This window comes from Portunus trituberculatus, chromosome 16 (assembly GCF_017591435.1).
Source record: "Portunus trituberculatus isolate SZX2019 chromosome 16, ASM1759143v1, whole genome shotgun sequence".
NCBI lineage: Eukaryota > Metazoa > Arthropoda > Malacostraca > Decapoda > Portunidae > Portunus > Portunus trituberculatus.
In genome coordinates, this window is record NC_059270.1 from 2,457,237 (window position 1) to 2,485,133 (window position 27,897).

The 27,897-nt window shown below is 48.2% G+C and overlaps 1 protein-coding gene across 44 annotated transcripts in view; it reads right to left on the reverse strand.

The window, feature by feature from the left end:
- Window positions 1–27,897, reverse strand: part of LOC123504409 (microtubule-actin cross-linking factor 1-like) — a 281,273-nt gene that overhangs the window by 236,335 nt on the left and 17,041 nt on the right. The window contains exons 1-2 of one of the 44 annotated variants that reach the window (XM_045254898.1): window positions 1,821–1,889; window positions 804–930 (exon numbers count right to left, since the gene is read on the reverse strand). The exons of the other annotated variants lie outside the window; for them this stretch is intronic. Coding sequence (XP_045110833.1) covers window positions 804–849 — 46 coding nt within the window. The 5' untranslated portion in view covers window positions 850–930; window positions 1,821–1,889. Of the gene's footprint in view, window positions 1–803; window positions 931–1,820; window positions 1,890–27,897 lie in introns of those variants that run through there. 44 annotated transcript variants of the gene reach the window in all.

The window sequence follows — 27,897 nt, forward strand, 5'->3', positions numbered from 1 at the left end:
ATCTCTAATTAAGGCTCCGCTCATTTAATTTATCCCAGACACCACCTTTCATTACCGCTCATCCCCTGACTCCCTACCACCCAGCGCTGTTACCCTAGCTAAAGACACCTCTAGTTCTCCCAGCTTACCCTCAGTTGTCCCTATCCTTTCACTCAACATCACAAAACCTTCACAACAATCGATACTCATCATAACCTTAACCCTTGAGTACCATGACGCCATTCCATATTTGTTCTGCTTATTATTTGGTGATTTTATTCAGCTTCAGAAACTTATATGGGGGATTAAAATAGTGAAGACTGTGGCTATTAATCTTGTGACCTCCATAGACCCTTCCTAATGTCAATAAAAGGGTCTAATCGTACACAAATCTCAAGGTAAAAATGTGTTCCACTATTGAAGGGGTTAACTTCACCAACACTACTATGATCCGTATTCAGAAACGCTTTGCTCTCTCACCATCACTTTTTTTAAGCAAGAAGGGAAACCAACCAAGGGAAACAAAAGCTTAAAAAAAAAAGGACCACTTCAAATGCCAGTTCCCTTAAAGATAGACACAGAATTAGTCAAAAATCTGGGACAAATGTTTTCCAAAGGCTCCAGTTGAAGATACTCATGTTTTCAAGAGTATTTTTATGACTCTGGTGATAGACTGGCATGATTTATGGTTAATTAAAAGGAGAAACTGTCCTGAAAACCCGAATAGTTATTTCTGTGGCCTTAAAAATTGTAGTGAGAGATGAAGGCGTTTCTGAATACGTGGATACAACTCATCACAACTCACAACCACAGTCATCACCCACCTCTCCAGCTCTTCAGACCAGACGGGGAGAAGGACACTGTTGCCATCACCACTTGTTCATCACACTTATCACAGTCTCAGGAATAATGTTTTTTCTTCTTTTTTTTATTTCTCTACAAAAATTATCACTGAGCGGAAGAGGAAAGGAGATCTTACACTTCTGTTTCACGAGTGTTTGGTAAGGTAGAAATAACTGTCTCTTGAAAACTGATGAGGAAGTGCAGGAGGAGAAGAAGGAGGAGGAGGAAGAAGAGGAAGAAAAGAAAGAGAAAGAGAAAGAGAAAGGAAGGAAAAGAGAAAGGAGAAAGAAGACGAAAAAGTAGATAGAGAAAAAGGAAATGGAGAAGAAGACAGAGGAGAAGGAAAAATAGAAGGAAAAAAGATAAAGAAAAAAAGGAAAAAGAAGAAGAACAAGAAGAAGGGGGAGAGAAAACGAGGAGGAGGAGGAGGACGAGAAAAACCTCACAACTAATAGAGCAACAAATATACAAATTCACCACCCGATTTTCTGAGTTACGTTACGGCGCCCCAGCTTGGCAGTCAACAGGCAACCCGAGGCACTTGCACCACAGGGAGTATTGACAGCGGCGGTTCGAGCTGATGAGTTAGGACAAGTTACGTTATACTGGGTCTGGTAAGCAACCACAGATATCACAGGGCGCTTTCTGAACCCGCGTTACACGTCCTCGCTTGACACACCGTTGTAAACAAGCTCTGTGTTTGATACTGATGGTGTTAAACTTGTGTGTGTGTGTGGTGACTGTTGGTGGTGATAAATAAGCAGGTGTACTGATAAAAATGTTACATGTAGTAGTAGTAGTAGTGGTAGTGGTAGTGGTAGTAGTAGTAGTAGTAGTAGTGGTGGTAGTGCTAGTGGTAGTGGTAGTGGCAGTGGCAGTCGTAAGAGTAACACGTAGTATCAGCAACAAAATCAACAGTGACGCGTGTCTGTCTTAGTGAATGGCCGTGTTCAGTGGCGTGTAGAGAGCAGCCAGTACAACACAAACAGATGAAGTACAGAGTGACAGAGTAGCTTGTGTCCGCAGTCTATAATAGCGGTAGTGTTGGTGTGTGTGGGCCCGGGACGCACCGCTGAGAGAGGAACGCGGGACACTGGTGTTAGTATAGGATGTGTCCCGAGATAGAGCAGAACTGGGATGGCAGGGGAGGGACGTGGGCAGGAGGAAAGGAGGGGAGGGGGACTATGACGATAATGAGGGTTGAGCAATGACAGAACAAAAAGCTTGTTATTGAAGACAACATCATGGAAGTCTACAGTCACGTCATGTCAACGCCCACATGTGTTACGAGGGTGGGTGGGCGCACAGACAGACAGACAAACACACACACTCATAAAGGCAGTGTGAGTGTACGTATACATACAGTTTGGCCATCTCAAGGTCACAACTACCATGTCGATCCAATTTTATCCCTACCGTCAACTTATAGTCTGCCTTAACCAATTCAGTACCAGGACGCGTTTCCATATTCATTATGCTTATTATATTGTGATTTTATTTAGCTTCAGAAACATACGTGGAGATTAAAATAGTGAAGACTGTGGCTACTAATATTCTGACCTCCAAAGACCTTTCCTAATGTCAATAAAATGGTCTAATCATATCCAAAACTCGTTAAAATGTGCCCCAGTAATTAATGGGTTAACCAAGACACGTTTCTATATACATTCTGCCTATTATATTGCGATTTTATACAGCTTTAGAAACTTATGTGGGGATTAAAATAGTGAAGACTGTGGCTATTAATCTTCTGACCTCCATAGACCCTTCCCAATATCAATAAAATCGTCTAATCGAACACGGATCTCAAGGAAATAATGCGTCCCGGTATTGAAGACGTTAACCAAACAGTGCATTAAGTGATACTGTTTACAATACACAGAGTTCTCTTCTCGACAAGGGCAGAGTAACAGTCCGGGCAGAGTGTAATCCCGCCCTGTAACACTGCACCACTCCGCCGCCACTCCACCAGCCATAACCAGGGAGAGGGCCACACCGTTCATCACGAGGGCGCACAACGACACAAGGACGACAGGTAACATAACGTGTGCTGTTGTTGCCTCATCACACATACACACACACACACACCGCTGACTCACTGTGGTAATTAGCTCTCACGTCGAGTCGCCGCGATAAAAGGCCTTCCAATCGTAGGTATAATTAATCCTCATTATATCTTATCAGGTGCGCAAAAAGACAATACAATCTGTCAGTGTGAGCAGCGTGGCGAGGGGCGCAGCAGAGACACGGGAGCAACTAGACGAGACAATCAGCTCGTTCTAAATACCCAAATATAAAGATGAATTGAAAGAAAACTGGATTATGTTTTTATTGAGTGTTTAAAAGCATGCTGTGGTGGTGGTGGTGGTGGTGGTGGTGGTGTCTCGCGTGCTATGATGTGCCACTAAAACGCAGTAGGTTTCTAATGGCCTAAATAATTGACTGTGTTTATTTATCTATCAACTTAACTATTTATTTATTTACCACACCACAATCCTATACAGTCAAATGGTCCATGTGCTCAAGATAACACTGTACACGTCTTTCCTTCCCTCCCTCACTCACCAGCACTCTCTCACTGCCTCTCAATCCTCACTAGCTCCTAATCCTCACTAGCTCACTAATCCACCTTCGTCTTCCTCACTTAGTGCCAAACCTAATCTCATAATCCTCTCATACGCCTCCTTACTTCATCTCCTCTCACATACATGCACCCTCCTCACTCCCATCTCTAGACTCCCCTTCCAATCCTCTCTTTTCCCTGTCCCGTACATCACATCCCTCTTCATCTGCCCCAAACAGCCTCGCCGAGTCCCGCCTCCAGCGTCAACAAGGTGGAGAGGAACGCGGGTAATCTCAAGTGTTCCGTGAAACCTGATAGCGTCGAGCTCCGAGAGAGGTGGACGTAATGAGTGGCCTGGAGTAGAAGCACAAAGGAATACAAGGGAAGAACAATGAGGTGTAGATCTTTGGGCTCTTAAGAAGTTGTACGTGATTAGCTATACACTCCAATTGTGAAATATGAGGTATTGAAGGGTAAAGAAGACGAGGAGGAGGAAGAGAGGTAGTGCAGGAGATATTGAGGGCGAAAGAGGTGGAGGAGGAGGAGGAGGAGGAGGATAGAATGCACAGGTGAAGAAGTATTAAATCTGAGCAAGACGCAAAATAAAGAAAAAAAAGATGAATTTGCAAGAATAAGCATACTAGGCGCTAGTGAACAGAACACCTAAATGCAGACTGACACGAGGACGAGGACGAAGACGAGGACGAGAACGAGGGTGCGGGGTGGCGTGTAAATTCTGAAGCATAAACTAGAAACACTCTCAAGAAAAAATAAGACCACTTGACACACACACTTAGAAGGAAAAAAAATAGATAAACAAGAAGACAAATATGCTTCTTGTGCGTGTGTGTGTGTGTGTGTGTGTGTGTGTGTGTGTGCTTGCAATAGGAGAAATAATGCAAGACGAAAAAAAAATAAATAAAAATAGATAAGGCCAGCTAATCCTTCATTCTAATTTCACGCCTTTATATTCTATCAGAGGGTTGTGGGATGGAGGGGCGCGGGTCAGCAGGGGCGTGGGGGCGTGAGGGGCGTGTGTAGGGGAGGTGAGGAAGGGATGCAATGATGGATGGACTGTGGGTAGGGTGAGGGTAACAAAGTGATCCGTTGTGTGTGTGTGTGTGTGTGTGTGTGTGTGTGTGTGTGTGTGTGTGTGTGTGTGTGTGTGTGTGTGTGTGTGTGTGTGTGTGTGTGTGTGTGTGTGTGTGTGTGTGTGAGGGAATTGCTTGGCATGAGAGAGAGAGAGAGAGAGAGAGAGAGAGAGAGAGAGAGAGAGAGAGAGAGAGAGAGAGAGAGAGAGAGAGAGAGAGAGAGAGAGAGAGAGAGAGAGAGAGAGAGTAAAATACACAGATGAGCACTAATGATTTAAACTGGAGCAAGGGAGGATGGATGGAGAGAGAGAGAGAGAGAGAGAGAGAGAGAGAGAGAGAGAGAGAGAGAGAGAGAGAGAGAGAGAGAGAGAGAGAGAGACACATTCACAAACAAACAATTTCTAGGGACTGACTGACTGAATCTCTCTCTCTCTCTCTCTCTCTCTCTCTCTCTCTCTCTCTCTCTCTCTCTCGCTTCAAAGGGGGTGCCGGCGTCCCTCGGGAGTCAGGGCAGGGCCAACTGTAAACACTAAGAAGGAATGATGGACAGTAAGGGGAGCAGAATACCCTGGACCTCATCCCGCCCCAGCCCCGCCACTGCCAGCGCCGCCTGCCACACATGCACCTCCTCGACTCATTAGCAGCCAGCCCCTCAGTGCGTCTCCTCACCGTATATACACACCACCTCGCCCTCTCAGCCGCATGCATGGTTTGTTTTATATCATGTATCGCATTCTCATCTACCTTCTATTTACTCTCTATGTATGTAGTAGTGTGGTCTCTTGTCTTCGTTCAATCTCGCTTTTTGTTCCCTTCTTATTAATTTCTCAATTGTAAATATCTACTCTCTATGTATGTAGTAATGTGGTCTCTTGCCTTCGTTTACTCTTGTTTTTTGCTTCCTTCTCCTTTTTTATTACTTAATTGTAATGGTTGGGTGTATTTGTAAAGTACTGTGTGTGTGTGTGTATGTGTGTGTTTACTTTATTTGTGTTTGTATTTTCGTTATTTTGGTGAGTGTATTTATGTGCTATACAGATTAATACATGCTTGGAGTTCTCTTATGGCTCCCTTCAGTGATTTTATTTTTTGGTTTACGAGAATGAAAATAAAAAGATAGATAAAAAATGCAATATGTCTCTCTGTTTGCCTGAGTGAAAACAGACAGATAGACAGACAGACAGACAGCATTTTACAGACCACACACTTCCAAAAAGGCTATAAAATCTTTACACGCAAAATAAAGCAGTTTTATGTATGGTCGAAGAGGAATACTGACAACACACACACACACACACACACACACCTGACCGCCACACCTGCCTCCCGAGTCTCGTGGGGCGTGTGCATGACGTCATAAAGGTGCAGGCTGTAAGTTGAAAACCATGACGTCACCCTCCTCCTCCTCCTCCTCCTCCTCCTCCTCCTCCTCCTCCTCCTCGGGATATAAATACACCAACCTAACCCATGATGATCCACTCCTCCTCTTCACCTCTCCACATTCTTTATCCACTACGTCCAGTCCCATCCCATATCCACACCCAGCCACCCCTAGCCACACCCAGCCACACCCCGGTACTCATTCATATAGCACGCCCAGGTACACCCACCACCACCTTCCCCCACACAGACTTAATCCATCACCTGGCTATTAACTCATTAATTACCTGTACTCTCTCTCTCTCTCTCATCATCCCCGCCTCGCCACCCACAGCAACACATCCTCCTTCTATTTTATTTGTAGTCTCTCGCGCCCACAACACGCCCACTATAAAGCTTCTTCTACGCCCTATTCTTCCGCCCACTGCGCACTGTCTTCTTCATTTCCGCCCGCCCACCCACCCACCGACTCACCACCCACTCGCTCACTCACTACACCTGAATTGAGTAGAAATGAAGGAGTGGGGTGTCTCTCTCTCTCTCTCTCTCTCTCTCTCTCTCTCTCTCTCTCTCTCTCTCATGTGTGTGTGTGTGTTGAGAAGAGCTCCGGTTTCTATGACAATACAGTCGTACAAATGCGCACACACGCACACGCACGAACACTGCCACGCACAGCCAATGACACGCCGCCCATTTATGACACGTAAAGCTATCCCCGGCCAGCCAGCCACTCGAAATGTCCAATCTGCAAACTGAATTCTGGTCACAAAGCTCATGGAAGTCCTCAATGTACACCCACCGTGCGTCTGTGTGTGTGTGTGTGTGTGTCTTGCTGCCTCCCATCCCACCCTTTCCCTCCACATTCCCAAACATTCCTCTCCTTTTCTTTCTTCATTCCTAACCTCCATTCCCTTTCCAAAACACTCAGAACATAAGCCTCTATCGGTTTCAATGTAGACGCTTCTTAAAACCGCCTGAACGTGAATCCAAAGCCTAGAGGGAACAGGTGGGTACGCGAGAGCCAGGCAGGTGAGGCAGGTGAGGCGGTGACGGGCAGGGACCAGGTGGAGGCCGGATTCTGGAGGCCGTCTGAGATACCTGACCCACCCAACCAGCGGTGTACCAGGACAGGGTTAATGGCGAGAGATAGCAGGCAGTGGCGCAGGACGGAGATGGAGGAGGAGTCGTTCACTGAGGGAGATCCAGGAGGAGGAGGAGGAAGAGGAGGAGGAGGAGGAGGAGGAGGAGGAGGAGGAGGAGGAGGAGGAGGAGGAGGAGGAGGAGGAGGGTGGAGCACTTCTCATACCGGCTCACAACAAAGACGAAGTTCGGGATGTACGTCTTCTCTCTCTCTCTCTCTCTCTCTCTCTCTCTCTCTCTCTCTCTCATTGCAGCCTCCACCAGCCGGGCGCATCAGCTGATCTAACACCAGCCCCTCACGCAGCAACACGTGAACACAATAGCCCCCTAGCGGTCAGAGTTCTCCACGACACCAATCTGGCGCCGATATACAAACACACTCCACGCCCAAAAGAGGACCACCACAGCGGGGCGGGAGCAACGGCAGTGTGACCCCGGACGCAATGGGTACCTGGCCGTGCGCTGCCCTCGTCTCGGGTCAGCTGGGAAGCCCTCCTGCTGGTCCTCTCCCAGTCTTCTGTCTCTGTTCTCATAACGCCGTCCTTGCGCTATGAAACTTGCCAGGCTTTCACTCTTCTCTTCTCTTGGGTTCTCTGTGTACGTCCTCCCCAGCACGTTCAGTCCAGTGGGTTCTACATCCGCATACCTCCTGCAAGACGCCTGGCCAGGGAAAGTACTGAGATAACGTGCAGCTGATAACAACACAACGCACGTGAAGGTCTTGGATTGTGCCGCTGTTACTCTGCCGTGGGTGAAATATTAACGTGTATTGTTGCTCTGTTGTGTAATGAACATAGTACACGTAAAGCTTGACTAGTATTTTTCAAGTTTTTTTCTCTCTCTTTCTTTCTTTCCTGCCACCCGTCACAGGTATAACGAGGGACGCCGCCCATGCAGCTTCTACGGCTACACAGGGCACCCTTTCACTTGTCACCTGTAATCAGTCTCGCACAATCTCTATCAGGCATGAGTTATAAGTCACCCTCGTCTTTTCCTCACCTCTTGACCTTTCCCTTATCACACGCCCAACTTGTTATCAACGGGCACAAATTTTCTCACCACATCCAAGGTCGATAAAACGGTGGAACGATACACTGACTTACACTCCCCGATGTTTACACTACCTCACTACTGTACACTGCCTTCTCAGCCCGCCACAGGCTCATCTCCTGCACTGGAGGTCGATAATCTTGCGTGAATGTCAGTAGGTATTGATTTCTCTAGTGAAGTTTAACACCCTGCAGTACCATGACGCGTTCTCATATTCACTCTGCTTACTATTTGGTGATTTTATACAGCTTCAGAAACTTATGTGGGGATTGAAATAGTGAAGACTCTAGCCATTAATTTTCTGACCTCCATAGACGCTTCCTAATGTCAATGAAGTCGTCTAATCGTACCCAAACTCGTGGTAAAAATGCGTCCCGGTACTAAAGGAGTTAAGGTTAGTGTCTCGCAGTGAGTTACCTGGCTTTCTTTTGTGTTTCGTGAAGTTTCAGTAGAGTGTACCATGTTAGGGTATATAAAGATTTACACCCTTTGCTTCACTCACTTAAAATACTGCAGAAAAAGAAAAGAAATAGGTCTTATGCACGGAGACCAAGACACAAAGGATGTGCAACAATTTAAGTGATAAGAGTAACAGCATATAATCATAAGAGTCCGGAATGTTGTAGGTGGTTATGAGAAAAAAAAAAAAAACTCGTCTGGCAGTGAAAGGTTAAAATTCTATGTTACACTTTACTTAATGAAATGCACCACTTGGTATACCTTTACATATAGGCAGCAAACCTTTTACCTCTTCCCTTTTCCCTTCCCTCATCTTCCCTTCCCTTCCCCTACGAGCCCTTCCTGATCCTAATCTCTCGTACAATACAACTACAACCACACTCTGTACTCTGAAACGCTTTGCTCTCTCACCATCACTACTTTCCAAAAGCTCAAGTTGTAGATACTCATGTTTTTAAGAGTATTTTGATGGTTCAGTGGTAGATTGGCAAGATTTCTAGTTAATTAAAAGGAAAAACTGTCCTGTATTCTGAAACGCTTTGCTCTCTCACCATCACTGTTTCTCAAAGGCTCAAGTGTTTTTAAGAGTATTTTTATGGTTCTGGTGATAGACTGGCAAGATTTCTAGTTAAAAGGAAAAACTGTCTCGAAAATCCAGCTAGTTGTTTCTGTGGCCTTGAAAAATCGTAGTAAGAGGGGAAGGCTTTTCTGAATACGGACGCAAACTCCCACGGCACGCCAATGTGGGTTACTCAAGGGAGGGGGACAGAAATAGCACACTTGTCTACCCGCTAATCGAGTCACGCATCGGTACCTTTAACCATCTCATCAACATACCCTTCATTCCGCCCCGTTAGACAACCAGCCACCCAGCCACCCATCGAAACACACACACACACACACACACACACAGAGCCAGAGCCAGAGCGAGAGAGAGACTTGGCTACTAGTGTTCTAAAAGTAAAATAAACGAAACTTAGACAATAAGAAAAAAAAAATCATGACTCAAGTATCAGATATGAGAGAGAGAGAGAGAGAGAGAGAGAGAGAGAGAGAGAGAGAGAGAGAGAGAGAGAGAGAGAGAGAGAGAGAGAGAGAGAGAGAGAGAGAGAGAGAGAGAGAGAGAGAGAGAGAATAATAACAGACTACACACACACACACACACACACACACACACACACACACACACACACACATGCAGGTCAGTGTCCCCCCGCGCCATGACACGCAACAACGGAAGGAAAAAAATACCTTGCAAATGTCGGCGTTAATATTAAACCTCTTCCCTTCTGCATGTACTGAACGATGGCTATTTATGGACGTTTTTCATTTTCCTCCTCCCTCATTCATTACCAAACACGTTCATGTCTTTATCACTTTTATTCTCTAATGTAAAGCCAACGAGTATTATCTCTATCTTCTTTTGGATGAGAAAGTGGACAGTTATGTGTATTTAGATTTACAAACATTTAAGCGTTGTTCCTTTTCACAGAGAGATAGAGAGAGAGAGAAGAGAAGAGAAGAGAACGGTGAGATAACTTTCTTACTTCCTTACGTCATGCAGTCCGATAACTTATCCAGCGGTCAACTTCACCAGACAAGAATGAATGTGTCACTTGAGGAACCAGAGTGTGTGAGTCAGCCCTCTCTGCGACCTTGCCTCCGCCAACAAGTCTTTACCTCACTATAGCTTAGTATACACGGAACTCAACCACCTGGGCACGCAACACCTAACATACCTGCACTACTAAACACATCCGGTCAGCGCCCTTTAACTTCTTCAGTATTGGGACACAGTTTTACCTTGCTAAACACATTTGGTCAGCGCCCTTTAACCTCTTCAGCACTGGGACACATTTTTACCTGGAGATTTGTGTACGATTAGACCATTTTATTGACATTAGGAAGGGTCTATGGAGGTCTGAGGATTAATGGTCAGTCATCACTATTTCAATCCCCCACATGAGTTTCTGAAGCTGTATAAAATCACCAAATGGCAAGCAAAATGAGTAGGGCAACGCGTCCTGGTACTGAAGGGGGTTAAGGTGACATGAGAGCTATTTTGAATGAAGGTATATTAGTAAAGGTTATTTTCTTTCATTACCTGTTATGTTCACTATACTAATGATTTTCGGCCACCTGTCTTTTGATTTATTGATATTGCTAACAAGAGGAATAATCTTAATGAAGGTATAGAAGCAAGTCATATTCACTGCACTAATGGTTTTCGGTCATCTGTCTTTTAATTTAGAATCGTTAACATGAGAAGTATTTTAAAGGTATGGCAGTAACTTTTCTTTCTTAACCAGTCATACTAATGATTTCCTCACCTTCTATCGAACTGCTTGCATTGGTAACATTAGAACTACAATCCACGACTATAATGAATGAAGTTTTAACAGTAACACCGCTATATTCCTCTCTCCCTCTATCTCTCTTGCTTCAATCATCTTGCCTGTATTAGTAATGACATCCAGCCACTTGCTCTTTAACTAACCAGCAGCAATGGTAGCATGGCAATTAAAACCCGCACTGTTATGAATGAAAGTATAACATTAGCATCTTTTCTCCTGAAGCCACACCCAACATACCTGCACAGACACTGGTACCTGCTAGCCACCGCCAGTACACCCCCCCACCCTCTCTTTGACTGCCCGTCTAGTTTGCCTCTTCATTTGATTAACTCCACACGATACAACTGAGGGAAAATTAGACTACAAATACGACAAGATCTAAACTACTCAGTCACTCTCTTTGCCATCAGTGTTGTCAGCAAATTATACCTCAACGTCCCATCACACCAATTTATTAACTCTGAAAAGCCATTGTGGTCAAAATACTAACTTGTGGCATCGTTAACATGACAACTAAATGAAGACTAAAGTATAGAGCAAAAAGAACACTAGTCTTCCTGTAACCTGACCTCACCTGCTTGCTATATGGGGCGCCTTCAACCCTTGACCTTTCCCACCTTAGTGTTTATCCTCCCGCCGGCCCACAAGCCCACGCTGGGATGATGAGGCGGAGGTCTATGTATAGCAACTGGTCCAATACACTAAACCCCGCGAGGACTACAGACTGAGAGGATGAATGTACAGTACGTAGCAAACACTCTCGTAAGACGGAAACTCAGGGAGGTAGAGAAGGAGACTCCAGCCTTAGCTTACCTCCCTGGCGCCGGTAGTGAGATCATCCTTCCCCTCACCTCCCACTGCTGTGTAATTTTCCTTTCACCTCCATCAAACGCAACAACAATGAAGCGGTTCAATCCCCCCTAATCCCCCCTCCCATGAACCCTCGCCGGCACACACACTCATGAGGAAAGGCGAACCGAGCAGGAAGCGTATCACTACACACATGTATACAAACATTATCTACCCGAACAAAGCGATAAATTAAACCTCCTTTTCAACCTTTATTATTCTAGCACTCAAGGCAGTTACATTTACCTTGATAAATGTATTCGTTTGTGTTCGCGACGAGGGAAGGTGTGACTGTGAGGGATGGAGGGAGTAAGGGAGGGAGATGCCTACAGAGAAGTCTTGAGGCTGACGAACACCTGGAGACTCAGAGGCGTCGAGGTGTTACTGAAATTCTCACGATCAAAGGAGCGACTGATAAGGTGCCAAGACAGGTGGGAAGACGCATGAGACAAGAGATGTAAGGGAGAGGAGCGAGGAACAGGTGGGAATGTTGGCCGAAAAAAAATAAAGAAAAAAAGTGACTGATGGCAAGGAGAGACACCAAAATAGAGAAAAGGAAAGAGAGAAAGGGAAGGGAGTTATAAAAAATAGTGGTAACAGAACGATGACAGAGAACGACAGAATCAAAATAAAAAAAAGGGATAAAAAGGAAGAGCTACTAAAATAAGAATGAAAGGGAAGGAAAGGCAAAGAAAGAGAAGAAGAAAAAGTATAATAAAAGCGAGGCTGGAGATAAACAGTAAGCAGAACAAGAAGATAATTGGTAGAAAAAGTCAAGGAAAAACAGTGAGAAGAAGGGAAAGGTCAGAGAGAGAGAGAGAGAGAGAGAGAGAGAGAGAGAGAGAGAGAGAGAGAGAGAGAGAGAGAGAGACCGAGACTGCTTATGGAAGACAAAGTGAAGAGGGTAATGAAACAAGACCCACTCGACACCACATTCATCATCTAAGCAGACATAATACATCCCTTTCCCACTCGTCCCTCCATCACTCCCTCCCACACGCACCCTGCCTTCCTCTTTATGTCATTCTCAAACCCCCATACTCCTTACCTTCCTTCGCAGCCTTCCCTCGCATTCCACCCTCCTTCCCATCAGTCAGGTCCATATCCTGAAACAATTCTGCGCCTCACCTGCACTATTTTCAAAGGGTTCTAGTTGAATTTGCAGTGTTTACCTTCGCTCACCTCAAACTATCACCATAACCACTTCCACACACACACACACACGTACACACAAGACAAATAGTATAAGCTTCCATCTTCAGACGTCCACCACCACCACCACCACTACCCTCACCCTCGCAATCTAAATATCAGAGAGAGAAATAAAAAAGCTAGTCTCACATTTTTCCACCCCGGACGTATAAAATAAAAGCTTGCCCTCGACCTTCCCTTCGTCCATCACTGGTATCGAATCCTCCTTCACAACACTGCAGCATCAATATTCCTGCGCCATTCCTGCCGGCTGGACGGGAAACAGACCACGCCGAGCAATGCCCCCACAAAGACCAGAATTGAGAACCGCTTTACTCGCTCTCTCTCTATTTCTCTCACCATGACTATCTTTTTCAAGGCCACAGGGATGATTTGCAGGGTTCTCACGAGTGTTTTCCTAAGCAATAACGAAGAAATCTTGCTATTCTGTCAGTTAAACGTAAAAAAACACCTTTAAAACTCGTGTCACTTCAACTGGAGCTCTTTAAATGTAGTGGAAGTATCTGCATAAAGGTTTCAGAGCGTAAGCAACCTTGTCTGATGTGTTTACGAGCACTTCAATTAGGTAAGGAAAGGGGGAAGGCAGGCAGGGTGCGATAAATGGAAAAATGAGAAAAATCTGCGTTGAAATTTAAGAAAAGTAATAACCACCATTTAGCTGCAGAAGTTTGGGGAAGTAATCTTAAATGCGAGGTAGGGAGTTGAAATATTGGAGGCCGTGCTGGAGGGAAGGAGAGACGAGAGAAGGGTTGCCTAGCTCAGTGTTTCTATATATGGCAAAATTATGATATGTAAACACCGCGTCATGACCTCGCCAGCACCTCCACTGCACACTTGACGCCCAGCTGCAGGAAACACACACACACACACACACACACACACACACACACACACACACACACACACACACACTAGTAGGAACACGCACGCGGACGCAACACAGGACTCAACAACTGCATGAAGAGACACAGTGCAGATAAATAAAATAGAAGTGCAGAAGGCGCAGCAGATGACAGTTTAAGACGAGGATCACGCGCAGCACAATACACAAAGGACACTCGGACGTAACGAGAGAGAGAGAGAGAGAGAGAGAGAGAGAGAGAGAGAGAGAGAGAGAGAGAGAGAGAGAGAGAGAGAGAGAGAGAGAGAGAGAGAGAGAGAGAGAGAGAGAGAGAGAGAGAGAGAGAGAGAGAGAGAGAGAGAGAGAGAGAGATAAGACTAATGTAATGTTTTGCATGCAGAACTTGTCAGAGATTAACTAAGGAATTTGACTACTGAAGAAGGCATTGGAGGAGGAGGAGGAGGAGTAGGAGGAGGAGGAATAATGCGGTGGTGGTGGTGGTGATGATGATGATAATAGCGATAAAACTACACAATTTTGTTTACGATTAAAAGGAAAGAAGACAAAAGAGGAGGAGGAGGAGGAGGAGGAGGAGGAGGAGGAGGAGGAGGAGGAGGAGGAGGAGGAGGAGGAGAAGGAGAAGGAGAAGGAGAAGGAGAAGGAGAAGGAGAAGGAGAAGGAGAAGGAGAAGGAGAAGAAGGAGAAAGAGAAGGAGAAGAAGGAGAAAGAAGGTGGAGATGAAGATGGAGAAGAAGAAAAAGAAGGAGGAGGAGGAGGAAGTGGAAAATAATAAGCAAAAATACTGTCAACGGTGCAAAGCCTCAATGCCCAAATCCGCATCACAGACAAGGATGTATGGCTGGTCATTCACCTTTCCTTCTATCCCAGACAATACAAAAACAGCGATGCCACGGTTAACCTCCTCGGACATGAGTTTTTGTCAGAGTATTGGCTTTCTGACCAGACCTGGATTCACTGGGTGTCTTGGGGGGGTTAGAGTAGGTTAAGTTGGGGAGGGAGAGAGATGAGATGGGCGGGTAGGCGGGGTGTCAGCTGTCCACTTGGCTCAGGACTAATAATTGAACCCGAGCCAGCAGGAGCCCGAGGGTTTGCAGGCAGCACCGTTACCTCCGACCTCGTACTGCCGGTGACTACTTACCTGTCAGCTTTTTAATCTGCGCCACGAGCGGTGATATAAGGGCATTAGTCAATAACCCCTTCACTATTAGGATACATTTTTCACCTCGAGATTTGTGTACGATTAAACCGTTTTATTGACATTGGTAAGGGTCTATGAGGGTCAGAAGATGAATGCCCAGAGTCTTCACTATTTTAATCCACCACATGAGTTTCCGAAGCTGTACATAATCACTAAGCAGTAAGCAGAATATGGAAACGCGTCATGGTACTGAAGGGGTTAAACACAAACAAACACACACACACACACATCCTACAGGTAATGTGAGGAATCGGCGTTAGTCTTGCTAATCGGCTTTTCGTGTCTTATGCTAATACACGACGGGGTGATTCACTGACTAATTGCTCATCCCCCTGCGCTGCGGACACTGGGAGAGGCTGGGAAGGCTGGGAGAGGCGGCGAAGGCGAGGCGCGGCATAGCTTAACTTATGGCTGGGATGGGATGGAAAGAAGGAAGTAACGAAGAACACAGTGACATCATTTGACAAGTATGAGTTAGAGAAATTATCTAAAAAGCAGTCATAGTGAGAAAGGGTATGTGTGTGCTGTTATTGGTGGTGGTGGTGGTGGTGGTGGTGGTGGTTAGATTATGACAGCAGCCAGACAGAGTGGGTCGTCCCCTCCCTGGGGCAAGGGCACCTCACACGCTCCTCTTCTTCCTCCTCCTCCTCCTCCTCCTCCTCCTCCTCCTCCTCCTCCTCCTCCATCCATCACCACCACCACCACACCACCACCATGATCTCCTTTTCTTCCCTCCTCCTCCTTCTACTCTTGTCTACTGCCTTCGCCACCTTTTCCTCCTCCTCCTTCTCCTCCATCACCACCACCACTATGATCTCCCCCTCTTCCTCCTCCTGCTCCTCCAATTCCTGTCTACTGTCTTCACCTCTTCCTCCTCTTCCTTATCCGTCTTTTCTCAGTCTATCCATCTCTTCTCCTATTCCACTCTTTTTATATTCTTCACAACCACGGCCTCTTCTTTCTCCTCATCTTCATCTCATACTCTTCCTAATTCCTTTCTCCTTCATAATCTTATCTTCGTCTTTCCAAATCACCTTCTTAATCTTCTCCTTATCTTCATTCTCCTCTATGTCAGTTTCCTGTTCTTTATTTCTTTTTCTTCATCTGTTTTTCATCATTTTCTCATCATTCAAGATATTTTTTTTCCTTGTTATTCATCATCGTTTACGGAACATCTTTTTTTCTGTTTCTCCTTCTTCTTCTTCTTCTTCTTTTCTTACAGCATCTCTCTCTCTCTCTCTCTCTCTCTCTCTCTCTACAGTCACTCACCTCGCCTCTTCCTTCACACTCCATAAACGCAACAATCTTCATCTCCTTCTGTTCCCACGCACGCTAACACACTCAAGCACACCAGCAAATTTCCTCACCACACAATATCACACGCACTCATTCACAAGCACGCAACACACACAATGCACGCAACACTACATGCCACCCACACCACTCAAACCACTCGCAACCTCAACCTTCAAACACATACAAGGACAGATCACATGGATTCAACCTCTTCAGTACTGGGACGCATTTTTTTACTTGAGGTTTGGGTGTGATTAGATGATTTTATTGACATTAGGAAGGGTCTATGGAGGTCTGAAGATTGATGGCCAGATTCTTCACTATTTTAATCCCCACATAAGTTTCTGAAGCTGTTTCAAATCGCCACATAGTAAGTGGAATTAATATAAAAATCGCGTACTACATATCTGGCAAGTTTCCAGCATTACCAGCACTACCACCACCACTACCACCAGCACCACTCGTCTGATCTTTCTCCCAACTGTCTCTCTCTCTCTCTCTCTCTCTCTCCCAGTTCAGTGACCGTCATCCTGGTTGTGCTTACGTATTCCTGAGTCAAATATTTGCAGATGCTTCGCTGGTTATTTTATTTTTATATATTTTTTTAGTGATAATATTTTTTTTCTTCCGTGTGTGTGTGTGTGTGTGTGTGTTCAGGTATGCAGTGTGATGGTGAGGCAACAGGTGGTGGTGGTGGTGGTGGTGGTGGGGATAAGGAGTACCAGAGGGAGGGGGGAGGTTAGTACTCGGAAAAGGTGTCAGCTGTAGTACTTCCTCTCACAGCACAGTACACACACACACACACACACACACACACACACACACACACACACACACACACACACACACCACTACCACCACCACTGCCTGACCTTGACACTTCATGACCTCTTCCACAAGGTCAGTCCCTCCCCTTCCTGCTCTTCCCCGCCCATCTCTTTCCTCCTCCTCCTCCTCCTCCTCCTCCTCCTCCTCCTCCTCCTCCTCCTCCTCCTCCTCCTCCTCTTCCTCCTCTCCGTAATCACAGGTCATACAAAGCTTCACCTCATCTTGTAAACTACGCAAAAATGTAAGTCAGGCCACTCCCACAGCGAAGCAAGTCATCACACTCACACCACACACTCGTAAAAGACTAATAAACCCAAGAGACTTCGTATTCACTCCTTCAGTACTGGGACGCATTTCTACTACAAGTTTTGGGTATGATTAGACGATTTTACTGACATTAGGAAGGGTCTATGGAGGTCAGATGATTAATGACCACATTCTTCACTATTTTTACCCCCCCCACACACACAAGTTTCTGAAGGTGTATGAAAGCAGCAAATAGTAACCAGAATGAATATGGAAACTCGTCCTTTGTGCTGAAGGGGTTGAATTGCACTAAGATGTACATTATCTAATTTAACTTACGGAGACAAGGAAGAGGAGGTGACGGAGATAAAAGATGATGAAGGAATAAGGATGATGGAGATGTGGATGATGAGAGGAGGTAAGGAACGAACAAAACAATGATAGGGGTGAATAGAAACAGTGCGAGAGGTAAAAGAGGGCGGGCGGGAAGACTGGATGAAAGGCTGTCCGCGAAGAATGGGAGGAAGAGAGATTTATCCTCGGTTCAGTGTCTCAACATGTACATATACGTGAGGGTTTCCGCCTCCCTTCACGTCTAGCTTTTGTTTCGCTTCCTGCCTTCATGTTTTCTTCTAACACACGGCACAGATAGACAGGGGAATGCATAGATAAACATTTCTGACGGGTTTATCAAAAAATCACGTCAAATACTAACAGAGTTTTGTATTTTTTTTAACCCCTTCAGTGCTGGGACACATTTTTACCTTGAGATTTGTGTACGATTAGACCATTTCATTGACATTAGGATTAGGAGGTCAGAAGATTAAAGGGCGCAGTTTTCACTATTTTAATCCCCCACATAAGTTTCTGAAGCTGTATAAAATCACCAAATAGTAAGCAGAGTGAATATGGAAACGCGTCATGATACTGAAAGGGTTAAGAAAGGAAAGCTGGCCAATGGTGACACGAAAAAAACAAAAGGCCCACTTAGCTGCCAGTTCCCTTGCAGAGTTAGCAAAAAAAAAGGGTTAAATGTCTTGACACTACCTTACTTTGCATTATTTCACGATCACTTCTCTTTCAACCTTACACACACACACACACACACACACACACACACACACACACACACACACACACACACATACAAACCAGCCTCTTTACATAGACCAACCTTCCTACCTACCTACCTTCCTTCCCCAGAGCCTCCCACTCCCCTACAACACCCTGGCATTACCCGCCCAGTCATTCAGTCCCACCCGAGCCTTTCCGAGTATAAAAAACTACTCCATGAAGGACAAATTAAGACATCTTACTATTATTACTTTCACATTACAACATTCCGGACATACCTGATACGTGGTGACTGGATGTCCTGCTCTACCCAACCCTGTCTCTACCTCTCTCTCTCCACCTCTCTCTACGGAAATCCCTTGAATACTCGTATATTGCGGCGTCTGTTTCACCACATCGAGAGGCCAAGCGAAGTCGTTCTGGCTTTTGGTTTTGAACGAGGAACCGCCGCCATAACCTGACTGACCTCTGATCCCATTAGCGGGGGAAGAGCGGCACTGGCTGAGTGGTTCGCTATGGCCGGCGCAGGAAGGCTAACGGAGGGCGCGGGGTGAGTTAGTATTCCGCGGCATTCCTCCGGTGCTCCTCGCCTCCAGCTGACCGACAAGAGGGAGCCGAGGAGCCGCGAAGGGACAAGACATGGTTTGGGAGTGAGTAAGTACGAGTAAATACTATACACTTGAGAGAGAGAGAGAGAGAGAGAGAGAGAGAGAGAGAGAGAGAGAGAGAGATTGTATATGTGGATAAGAAAGCTGGATGTGAGGATGATGGAGGCGAGAAGCAAATAAGCCCAATGGTGGTGAGTGCTTGACGGAGGTGAGGAGTGGTGTTATGAGATGGGAAGGAGGAGGAGGAGGAGGAGGAGGAGGAGGAGGAGGAGGAGGAGGAGGAGGAGGAGGAGGAGGAGGAGGAGGATACATGTGGAGCTATAGCGGGCGGGTCGGGGACTGCCAGGGCGGCCTGCTGACCGACCCGTGTGGCTCCACCTACCATATTCGGGCACCCTCGACCACCGCCACACAAGCACACGCCCCGCGGGTCACCTCTCAGGCGGGGCAGCCTCATCCCTCCCCCAGACCACACCAGACCATCAGCCTCCCTCGGCCCTCCCACCATCATCCACCACCGCAACAAAATGTGGTTATCTAGTTTATAAACAAAACCAGACACATTCTGCGCTATGATAGTCATGAAGTGCCTCGTGCCTGAAGCTCGTATGATATTTCAGCTTAGCAAGTTTACCACAACACACACACTGCAAGCATCAAATTCATTCCTATCTGCGCCTCATTCGTCCACCACACGCCGCTGCTCGCCACGCCATCGCCCAATCCAACGCAAGCCTGCAGGAACCTGTAGTTTGTCAGCCGGATGTTGGCTCACCAGAGGAGCTCCGCCTGGCTCAGTGTCCAGTAAACGAGTCCACTGTGTGAGCCTCTCGCCCGCCACTCGCAGGTAAACACGGCCACGAACAGCGCCGCACACAAGCCTCGCCGCAGTGGAGTGTAGTCTTTGTGATGGCCATTCCTTCCATCACCATCTCGTCACCACGTGTTCCATACTTGAGCCAAGCAACGCTCAGCACCGTGCCTCGCCTCAAAAAGCACGGAGCGAGTTTCTTTCATGCCTGACGAACAACTTTCCCCACCTGCGCCTCACTTCACTCTACTCCGAAAACAACAACATTAACCTGCTAAATTAATCTCCTTTTACCTATCTCCATCCACCTGTCGGCTGCACGCCCGGGCCCGCTCCGCCCCGCCCCGCCACTGTATGAGTCACCGCGCCTCGAGAGCAGCAACGCCCCTCAGAGGACGCTGTTGTGAGGGTCAGTCGGCGAGGGTGAATCACTCAACCACAAAAGACTACACATGCTCGCTGGCTCGCTGCTCGGCCGGGTCCCTCCCTCTCCCACTACCCGGCACACTCCCCTCCAGCAGCCCTCCAGCCCTACATCGCAGCCTTCCCATCAGCTCAGCGCCGCGGCCACCACACCTAGCCATCGCGGGATGTCTCCGAGTGTCTCTGTAGCCACAACACGGGGCCAGCAGGACGGCAGGCACGCCATAGAGGGACGCTGGAGGGCGCCTACACGCTCCACTAGCACGCTCACACCACACACAAACACACGCCACTCACGCCACTCGTAATGGCGCACACTTCAAACGGATCCCTTACGCTTGTTTTGACTCCACACGTACACACTCATGCACACACACACACGCACGCACTGCAAAGAAATATGATAGATGGAAGAAAATAAATCATCCTGGTTAAGAAAATCATAGTGGAGGAGGAGGAGGAGGAGATGTGTACATGCAGGCGCGCTGAGTGTTGTCGCCGCCTGCCCTCCTGCCCGCCAGTCACTGCCCCGCATCATGCCGCCCTCACGCCCTGCCTGTGGTCTCGTCTAAGTAGTAATTCCACTCCCCTCCTATCAAACATACCGCTTCGAGTGCCACTCCTCAGTGTCACTCCGGAGTCATCTCTTCTCGCTGCCACTTAGTACTCCGTCTCTCCCTGTCATCTCGTTACATCTTAGCGTCCCTCCTCATTTATCTCTCTCTCAGATTTCTCTAGCCCTAAAACTGCTAAGACTAAACCACCATCCTCCTCCTCCTCCTCCTCCTCCTCCTCCTCCTTTCTCCCTCATCTTCATTTTCTTCCTCTCCCTGCCTTGCCGCGCGGCGGGTAACAGTAGCCAAGACGCGGCTCAACAATGTAATCTCAACACCATTTTTCTGGTTTGCTCGCGTGGCTCGGGGCTTCTGTTACTCGCTGCCCTCTGACCTTTGGATCCGCGGGCTCCTCTTAGTCCTCGCCACTTCACCTAAACACATCCACTACATCAAGTGTATTTAGTGACCATCCTCAAGTAAACAACATTCATAAATCATGAGGCCAAATTTGCAGTGCGCGATGCGTCTCTTCCTATTCCTGCAGCGAGGGGCCTGACAGCGCCCCACGCCCCTGCTGCAGCCAACAACAGGAGTTATCACCTCCGAGGGAGTCTTGATGCGGTCGAGGAGTCGCCGGACAAGTGGCGTCTGAGAGGTCGGCGTCTGGGGGAAGGTGGCGCCCCTAGTGTGACGTCCGCCTCCTCCATCACCTCCTCCGTATATGGTGTTCCCAAGGCGCGTCACAGGGACCCTCGGAGTTTACCGACGTCCCCTTGGAGATGTGCGCGGTGCCTCTCCAGCCTCGCCGCTCACTCCACCACCCCGATACACACACACACACACACACACACACACACACACACACACACACACACCATGCACTTCCTGCTTCCTTGTAAACGTTCCTGCAGAAACACGATAAACTAATCAGTTCTCAGCTTCCCTCTAACGACATGACCCGCTTGCTAATCATTTCCTGCAGTCACAAAGCCAAACATCCGCACTTCTTGCCACGTTAAACCGTCAATTTCCTTCCGCACCTGTATAGAATTTCGATCTCCCTACATTCACACGCAAGGCAGGGGAGAGAACCGTATCAGATAGCCGGAGGAGGCACGGAGGGTGTGAAGGGCGTGTTGTAGAGGTGTGGAAGGCGCGTCGGGAGGCTTGCTATGTGGTCGCGGGAGAAAGCTATGGCGGGGGAGGTCGACGGGAGGATGATGAGCAGCGGTCGATCAGGTGTTGAGGGGCGGGAGGGAAAGTCGAGTAGCTGGCTAGGAAGCAGGTCGAGTTTCCTTCGTTAACATAATGAGGGAGCGTAGTGACCATAACACAAAGGAAACAGCAGTGGGTGGTGGTGATGGTGGTGGTGGTGGAGACAAAGAGAGGTTCATTGTGCTAATTGTGGAGGTAGTGACGATCTCCTCAGTCTTCAGCCCTTTAATTCCAACCCTCTGCTCGCTGCTCCCAGTATGGTCCTCTTAAGTCTTGCCTCCTTCCCTGCCCCACTCCCTCTCTCCTCTCTCTCATACTAACCACTCTCATACCAGTCACTCTCATACTAGTCACTCAGTACACAACATGGAAACTCACCACCTCTTCTTTACTCATTTCCACTAATAGAGAGTCGTTTCCTCCTCAGCATCATATTGTTAACCTTTTTGTAGTGAAGCCAATGACGTTAAAGTTGCATGAAGGAATAGGAAGGTTTAATTATTACAGGCACAATTACAAGACTACTGGCAGATTTATCAAGCTACTAATCCTGGACTGAACAATCTTCCCTAGATATGAACAAGAGTCTTCATTTGTTATCGCGAAACTCATCTTTTACATATCCAATTTATCCTCATTATATTTGTCATCGTCACCGAAGCCAGCGCCGCCCCCTTTCCCGCCACCTCCCCCTGTGGCTTACCGCAGTATCTCCCGAGGATTAATTTTCCTGGTAGAGAAATGACAACCTCAACCTCTGGCGTCTAGACTCACGGAACGGAGGGGCATTGCCTTGCACCGTCTTCATCAGCAAACTTAATGAGGCGTGTCCGGCCAAGCCCATCTCCCTACACTCAAGAGCCCTCCTCTCGCCGCCCACTGCATGACCACTTTGATATACACACACCTGCCGCCCTTACCGCACATCTGCTTTGCTTGACAGGGAACGCTTACTGTACATCTTTTCCCCTTCTCTTTCTCTCCTTCCTTTGCTTTACCTACAGAGAGCGTCCTGCATGACCGTCCCTCTACATTGAGAGTTCTTTTGATGCTTCGTTTCTCCAAGTTAAGCTGGCGCCTTCCTCACGCAGTGGCGGAGTGAGCGGTTAGTCAACACTGAGGTTTAGCCGTCTTCCCCCACAGCCTTCTCTTCTTCAACCACCACCACCACCGCCTACATCCCTGGCCTGCCTGACGGAATGCTTGCGGATGTGTCTTTTGATTTCAGCAACACAAAGGAAACACTACAAAGACTTATTAGAACTAAAACCACACACACACACACACACACACACACACACACATATACACACACACACACGTACGTTATTTAGCAGTGTGGCCAGGGTTAAGAGTTAAGTCCCACGGGCACAGCGAGCCCGGGGCCGCAACACAGGTTCTCACGCGGCAACACAACAGGTGTAACTCAACTTTTACGACCATCCGGCAGCGGTGGGCCAGTTTTTATCGGGCACCTGAGCGTGACGTAATAAAGGTTCTATAGTGAAAGTGCACAGGCATGGGAGGCGCCGAGGGCCAGGGAGCCGCCGGGACGGGTTCGTTTGGCGCCCTGGCTAAGGGGCTGAGGGGCTGGTCGTTACCCCTCCCCTGTCACTCCTCTCTCCCCTCCCCTGGTGTTTCAAAAGGCAGAGGATGAGTGGAAGATGAATGAAATCTTAAATGCCAGACTGACTGAATGGCTCACTTGAGAGGTGTATACAAGTACTAAGCTCTTTAAAGAGTTACTTGTTGAAACAATGTGCTTTTGCAGCGTCACACTCACACCGTGCTGAGGTACAGTGCGTGTGGCTACCACTGCAGCATCTTGGCGCCCTTCCCACGGTGGCTCAGGCGACGAGGAAAAGTTCAATTGAAAGACATCGCTGTGGGGCGTGAGAGGGGCGGGGCGCGGGTTGTCAGATGCTACATGACTGCGACACAGGCGCAGCGAGAGGGCACACAAAAACTGTGTTGAGTAAACGCTACACATTCCTGCAGCAAAACAACGGGCGATTCAGGCGCCCTCTCCCCTCGCCAACCAGGGGCCAAAGAAAGGGAGAGAGAGCGAGAAAAAGATTAGCGTTCCATTCTCTAGGCGATATTCTCACGGTACTCTGCCATCCCCTCCACTCTCCTCTGAACATGATGTGGACAGGCCATGCTCCCTGAGGAATGTGACTACAGACATGTTGCTCAAGGTACACAGGGTGGTGGTGCCCCAGCTGTAGTGATGCGGGGCAGAGTCCAGCACCACGCGCCAGCCTCCTCTGACCTCCACACTTTCTCAAAAGGCTCCACCACCTGTTCTGCCCCTCGATCCCGTTCACTACGCGATGCATCACCGCCTGACCCGAGGCGGCGGTCACGATCTGCATCTGGCCGTGACGGGCAGGCCGAATCCCACCTCCCAAACTCTGCAAGTCTAACCCAAATTGCTACACGTACTACAAAACTGCAGTTGCAAAAACTACAACTGCACTGACACCACCACCACTGACGCCAAGAAAAACAGCAAATTGTGACACCTCTCGGAGAAAAAGAAAAAAAGAAAAGTTGTTTAGAGACCTAGTTGTACGTCCTTCTCTTATAACAGAAAGAGTCTACACTTGTTTATATCTGATTGGAATAATTAAGAGGAAAGAAATAGGATGCACAATTCTTGAGAGAGAGAGAGAGAGAGAGAGAGAGAGAGAGAGAGAGAGAGAGAGAGAGAGAGAGAGAGAGAGAGAGAGAGAGAGAGAGAGAGAGAGAGAGAGAGAGAGAGAGAGAGAGAGAGAGAGAGAGAGAGAGAGAGAGAGAGAGAGAGAGAGAGAGAGAGAGAGAATCTATTTGTACACCTGAGCACACACACAATCCCCCAGGCAGGTATAGGTGACCTCGCCAGTGACAGTCGTTCGCAGCAACACTACCAGCACCTCCCACCAGCCCACCCGCCCACCACGGCACCACTTCCGCCGCCACGAGTCTGCAGACACTCGTGTACTGCGGCAGTGGAAGAGGTGGGAGGGAAGGAGAGGCAAAAGGTGCAATCTAATCAACGTAGAATGTGGCCTATAAAGAGAGAGATGGTCAACACACACACACACACACACACACTAGCTTGGTACGAGTGCTGGATATATTCTTGCCTGTTTCCACCAAACCGGTAACGTTCCTTTTAAATAAAACTTATAGTGCATATCAGATTGCTAAGGGCGCTCGTTCTATTCCTCTAAGCTCTCTGTTCTCACGCTTCACACCAACAGGTTTTGCTATCATGCCCTGCTCCGCTCCGCCCCACCCAGCTCCCTCCCCATTTACACCTGTCTCTTGGTGTTGTGCCGACCGCCACTAATCCCTCAGTCAGAATCCCACCACATTGGAATCACGTCACACAATCTTATCATAAAAAATATAATCCAAATCCTTTCAATTAGGGACACGAATTCTCGCCACAGTAACAAGACTCTAGATGCTGATGGCTGATGGCTAAAGGAGGGTATAGAGGGTATGGAGGACCGAGAGGCGGTTGAGGACGAGGGTGTTAGTGGGTGAAGGGACTCGACTCGGCGGGTTGTGTTGAAGGGAGGGACCAACATACTTGCACGACCGCTGCATCCTATTGTCCATTGTCTAGAAATTCTGCATTGCGAGGATCTTATCTCCACGCTCCCTCCATGTCGTCTACAACACTTACACAGAACATGACTCATTGGTCTCCGAGAGTGCATGTTTACTATATATAGTATCAACATCCATCAACACAAGCTCTTCTCTAATTTACCATCCCCCTCCTCACCATTCATTGCGATAAGAACGCTGAGATCAGGAGCCTTATTCAGAAACGTTTTGTTCCCTCACGACGACTACTTCCAAAGGATCTAGTTGAAGATACTCATATTTACAAGGGTATTTCTATGGTTCTGATGATGGATTAGTAAGATTTCTAGTTGATCATAAGGAGAAAATGTCTTGAAAACCCGGCTAGTTGTGTATAGGGGCTTGAAAAACTGTCGTGGTGAGAGAGCAAGGCGTTTTTTTTTTAATATGGCCGCAGGAATCAACAGTTCAGCTATTACACCAGCACGCGCCTGCACGTGAGCTGCTATGGAATAACTTGTGTTTAAATTGCCAGTAAGTAACCTGCACTGCATTCCTCGGGCTGGTGCTGGGCGGGGCAGACCCTCAGGGGAGCCTCGCTACTCAGCCTCTCGGTCAACACAGCGTGGGGTGTTGACACAGGAGCCCCGACGGACCATCTAGGGCGAGACTCGTCCACCGGGAAGAGTGGAGAGCAAAGCAGCAACTGTAGCTACAGGTGAGAGCCAGGACGGCCGCCCTGCCCACTGTGTCAACACGAGGCGCCACGCTGGTCACGACCCGGGCTGCTCACTGCACGTCAGGCCTCACACACACACACACACACACACACACACACACACACACACACACACACACACACACGGCACCACTCACGTCACGTGCAAGCAGCAAGCAGCAGCCAGCAGTGTTCAGTGTTCAGTGTTCATTGTCTGTGTCCTTCAGATCGTCAGGCTGCAGCTGGGACTGTCCCGGCAAGATGACCCCCTGGGGGCTGGTGTGGGTGTGGGTTTGGGTGTGGGTGTGGGTGCAGGGCGCGGGTGTTGATGCGCTCATCGCCATTATCCATTTGATGCCAACACTTGCGTGACCAAACATCTCCCCTCCCATCCCCACGGTGACCTCCCCAGACCGCCTCGGCTGACCGCTGACTGACCCCCAGCTAACACCGTCTGCCGGGCCCCCCCACAGGCCAGGCAGGGCGGCGGCCACGACACCGCCACAAATACTCTGCTTTCTGATTGGTGCACGCCTTGAATATATAATTACATTTAACCTACAATTACATTTCTCGATCTGTGTCCCACGCTTATTAAGGGCGCCACAGCTGGTGTGGTGGTGGTGGTGGTGGTGGTGGTGTGGTAGTCATGTCCTTAACGTGGACAGTCTGAGTGGGTGAGGCAATGGATGCAGATGTAAGTGTGGCAGCGACAGGGACGCACATAATACTTAGGGAGGAGCGGTCCTCCCACCTCGGCCGTCGCGCCGCCCTCCGTGCCAGGAAGCACGCGACCTACGTGAGCGCGTTACGCAACACACACCAGTGATGCAATGGTGCGCTTGTTTTTCTTCCACGGAGCAGCCTGTAGCCTCTCTCTCTTTCCACGTCACAATAAATTCGTAACTCAGCCAACCACTAGCAATACAAACGATGCTACCCTTGCACACACTGCTATCACCAACAATCTAAAAATGGGGAAACGCGAGTCGTCACTGGCCTTTCCCAGGAACAGAAATAGTAGATGATGTGACTGCCAGTACCAGCCACCATTCCCTCCCGCAGAGGAACAACCGAGACTCGGGAAGACGCACTCGCAGAACAAACCAAGCAGCGGCCTGGCACGAGCAGTGGCGACGGTCTACCTGGAACACACTGGAAGTTGAGAAACAAAACAGAATAGGTGCATTCGTGACACCGCCTCGAGGTGCAGCAGCCCAGCGAAGGCACTAGTACAGTGTGAGGCATGACTCGAGACCTGACGCAGATCAGGTAATAACAGACATGGGTTGTGAGGCAGCGGGCGACGCCTCGCAGTGTTGCTGTGGCGGGGCGGGAAGGGTACACAACCATGGCTACCAGTGTGGCTAATTGTGTGCCCTAGCCAAGCGGCGGCTGTTTAGCCACAGGCTGCGGCGCGAACTGAGTCCCCCACCTTCCTAAAATACAGAGAAATCATTCCGGTGAGGGAGGACTAAACGTAATTATCATGATCATGCACGCAGCAGCAGACTAGCTGGCCAACGGCGCAGACAGGTGAGGAGGCAGCGGCCAGTGTGGCG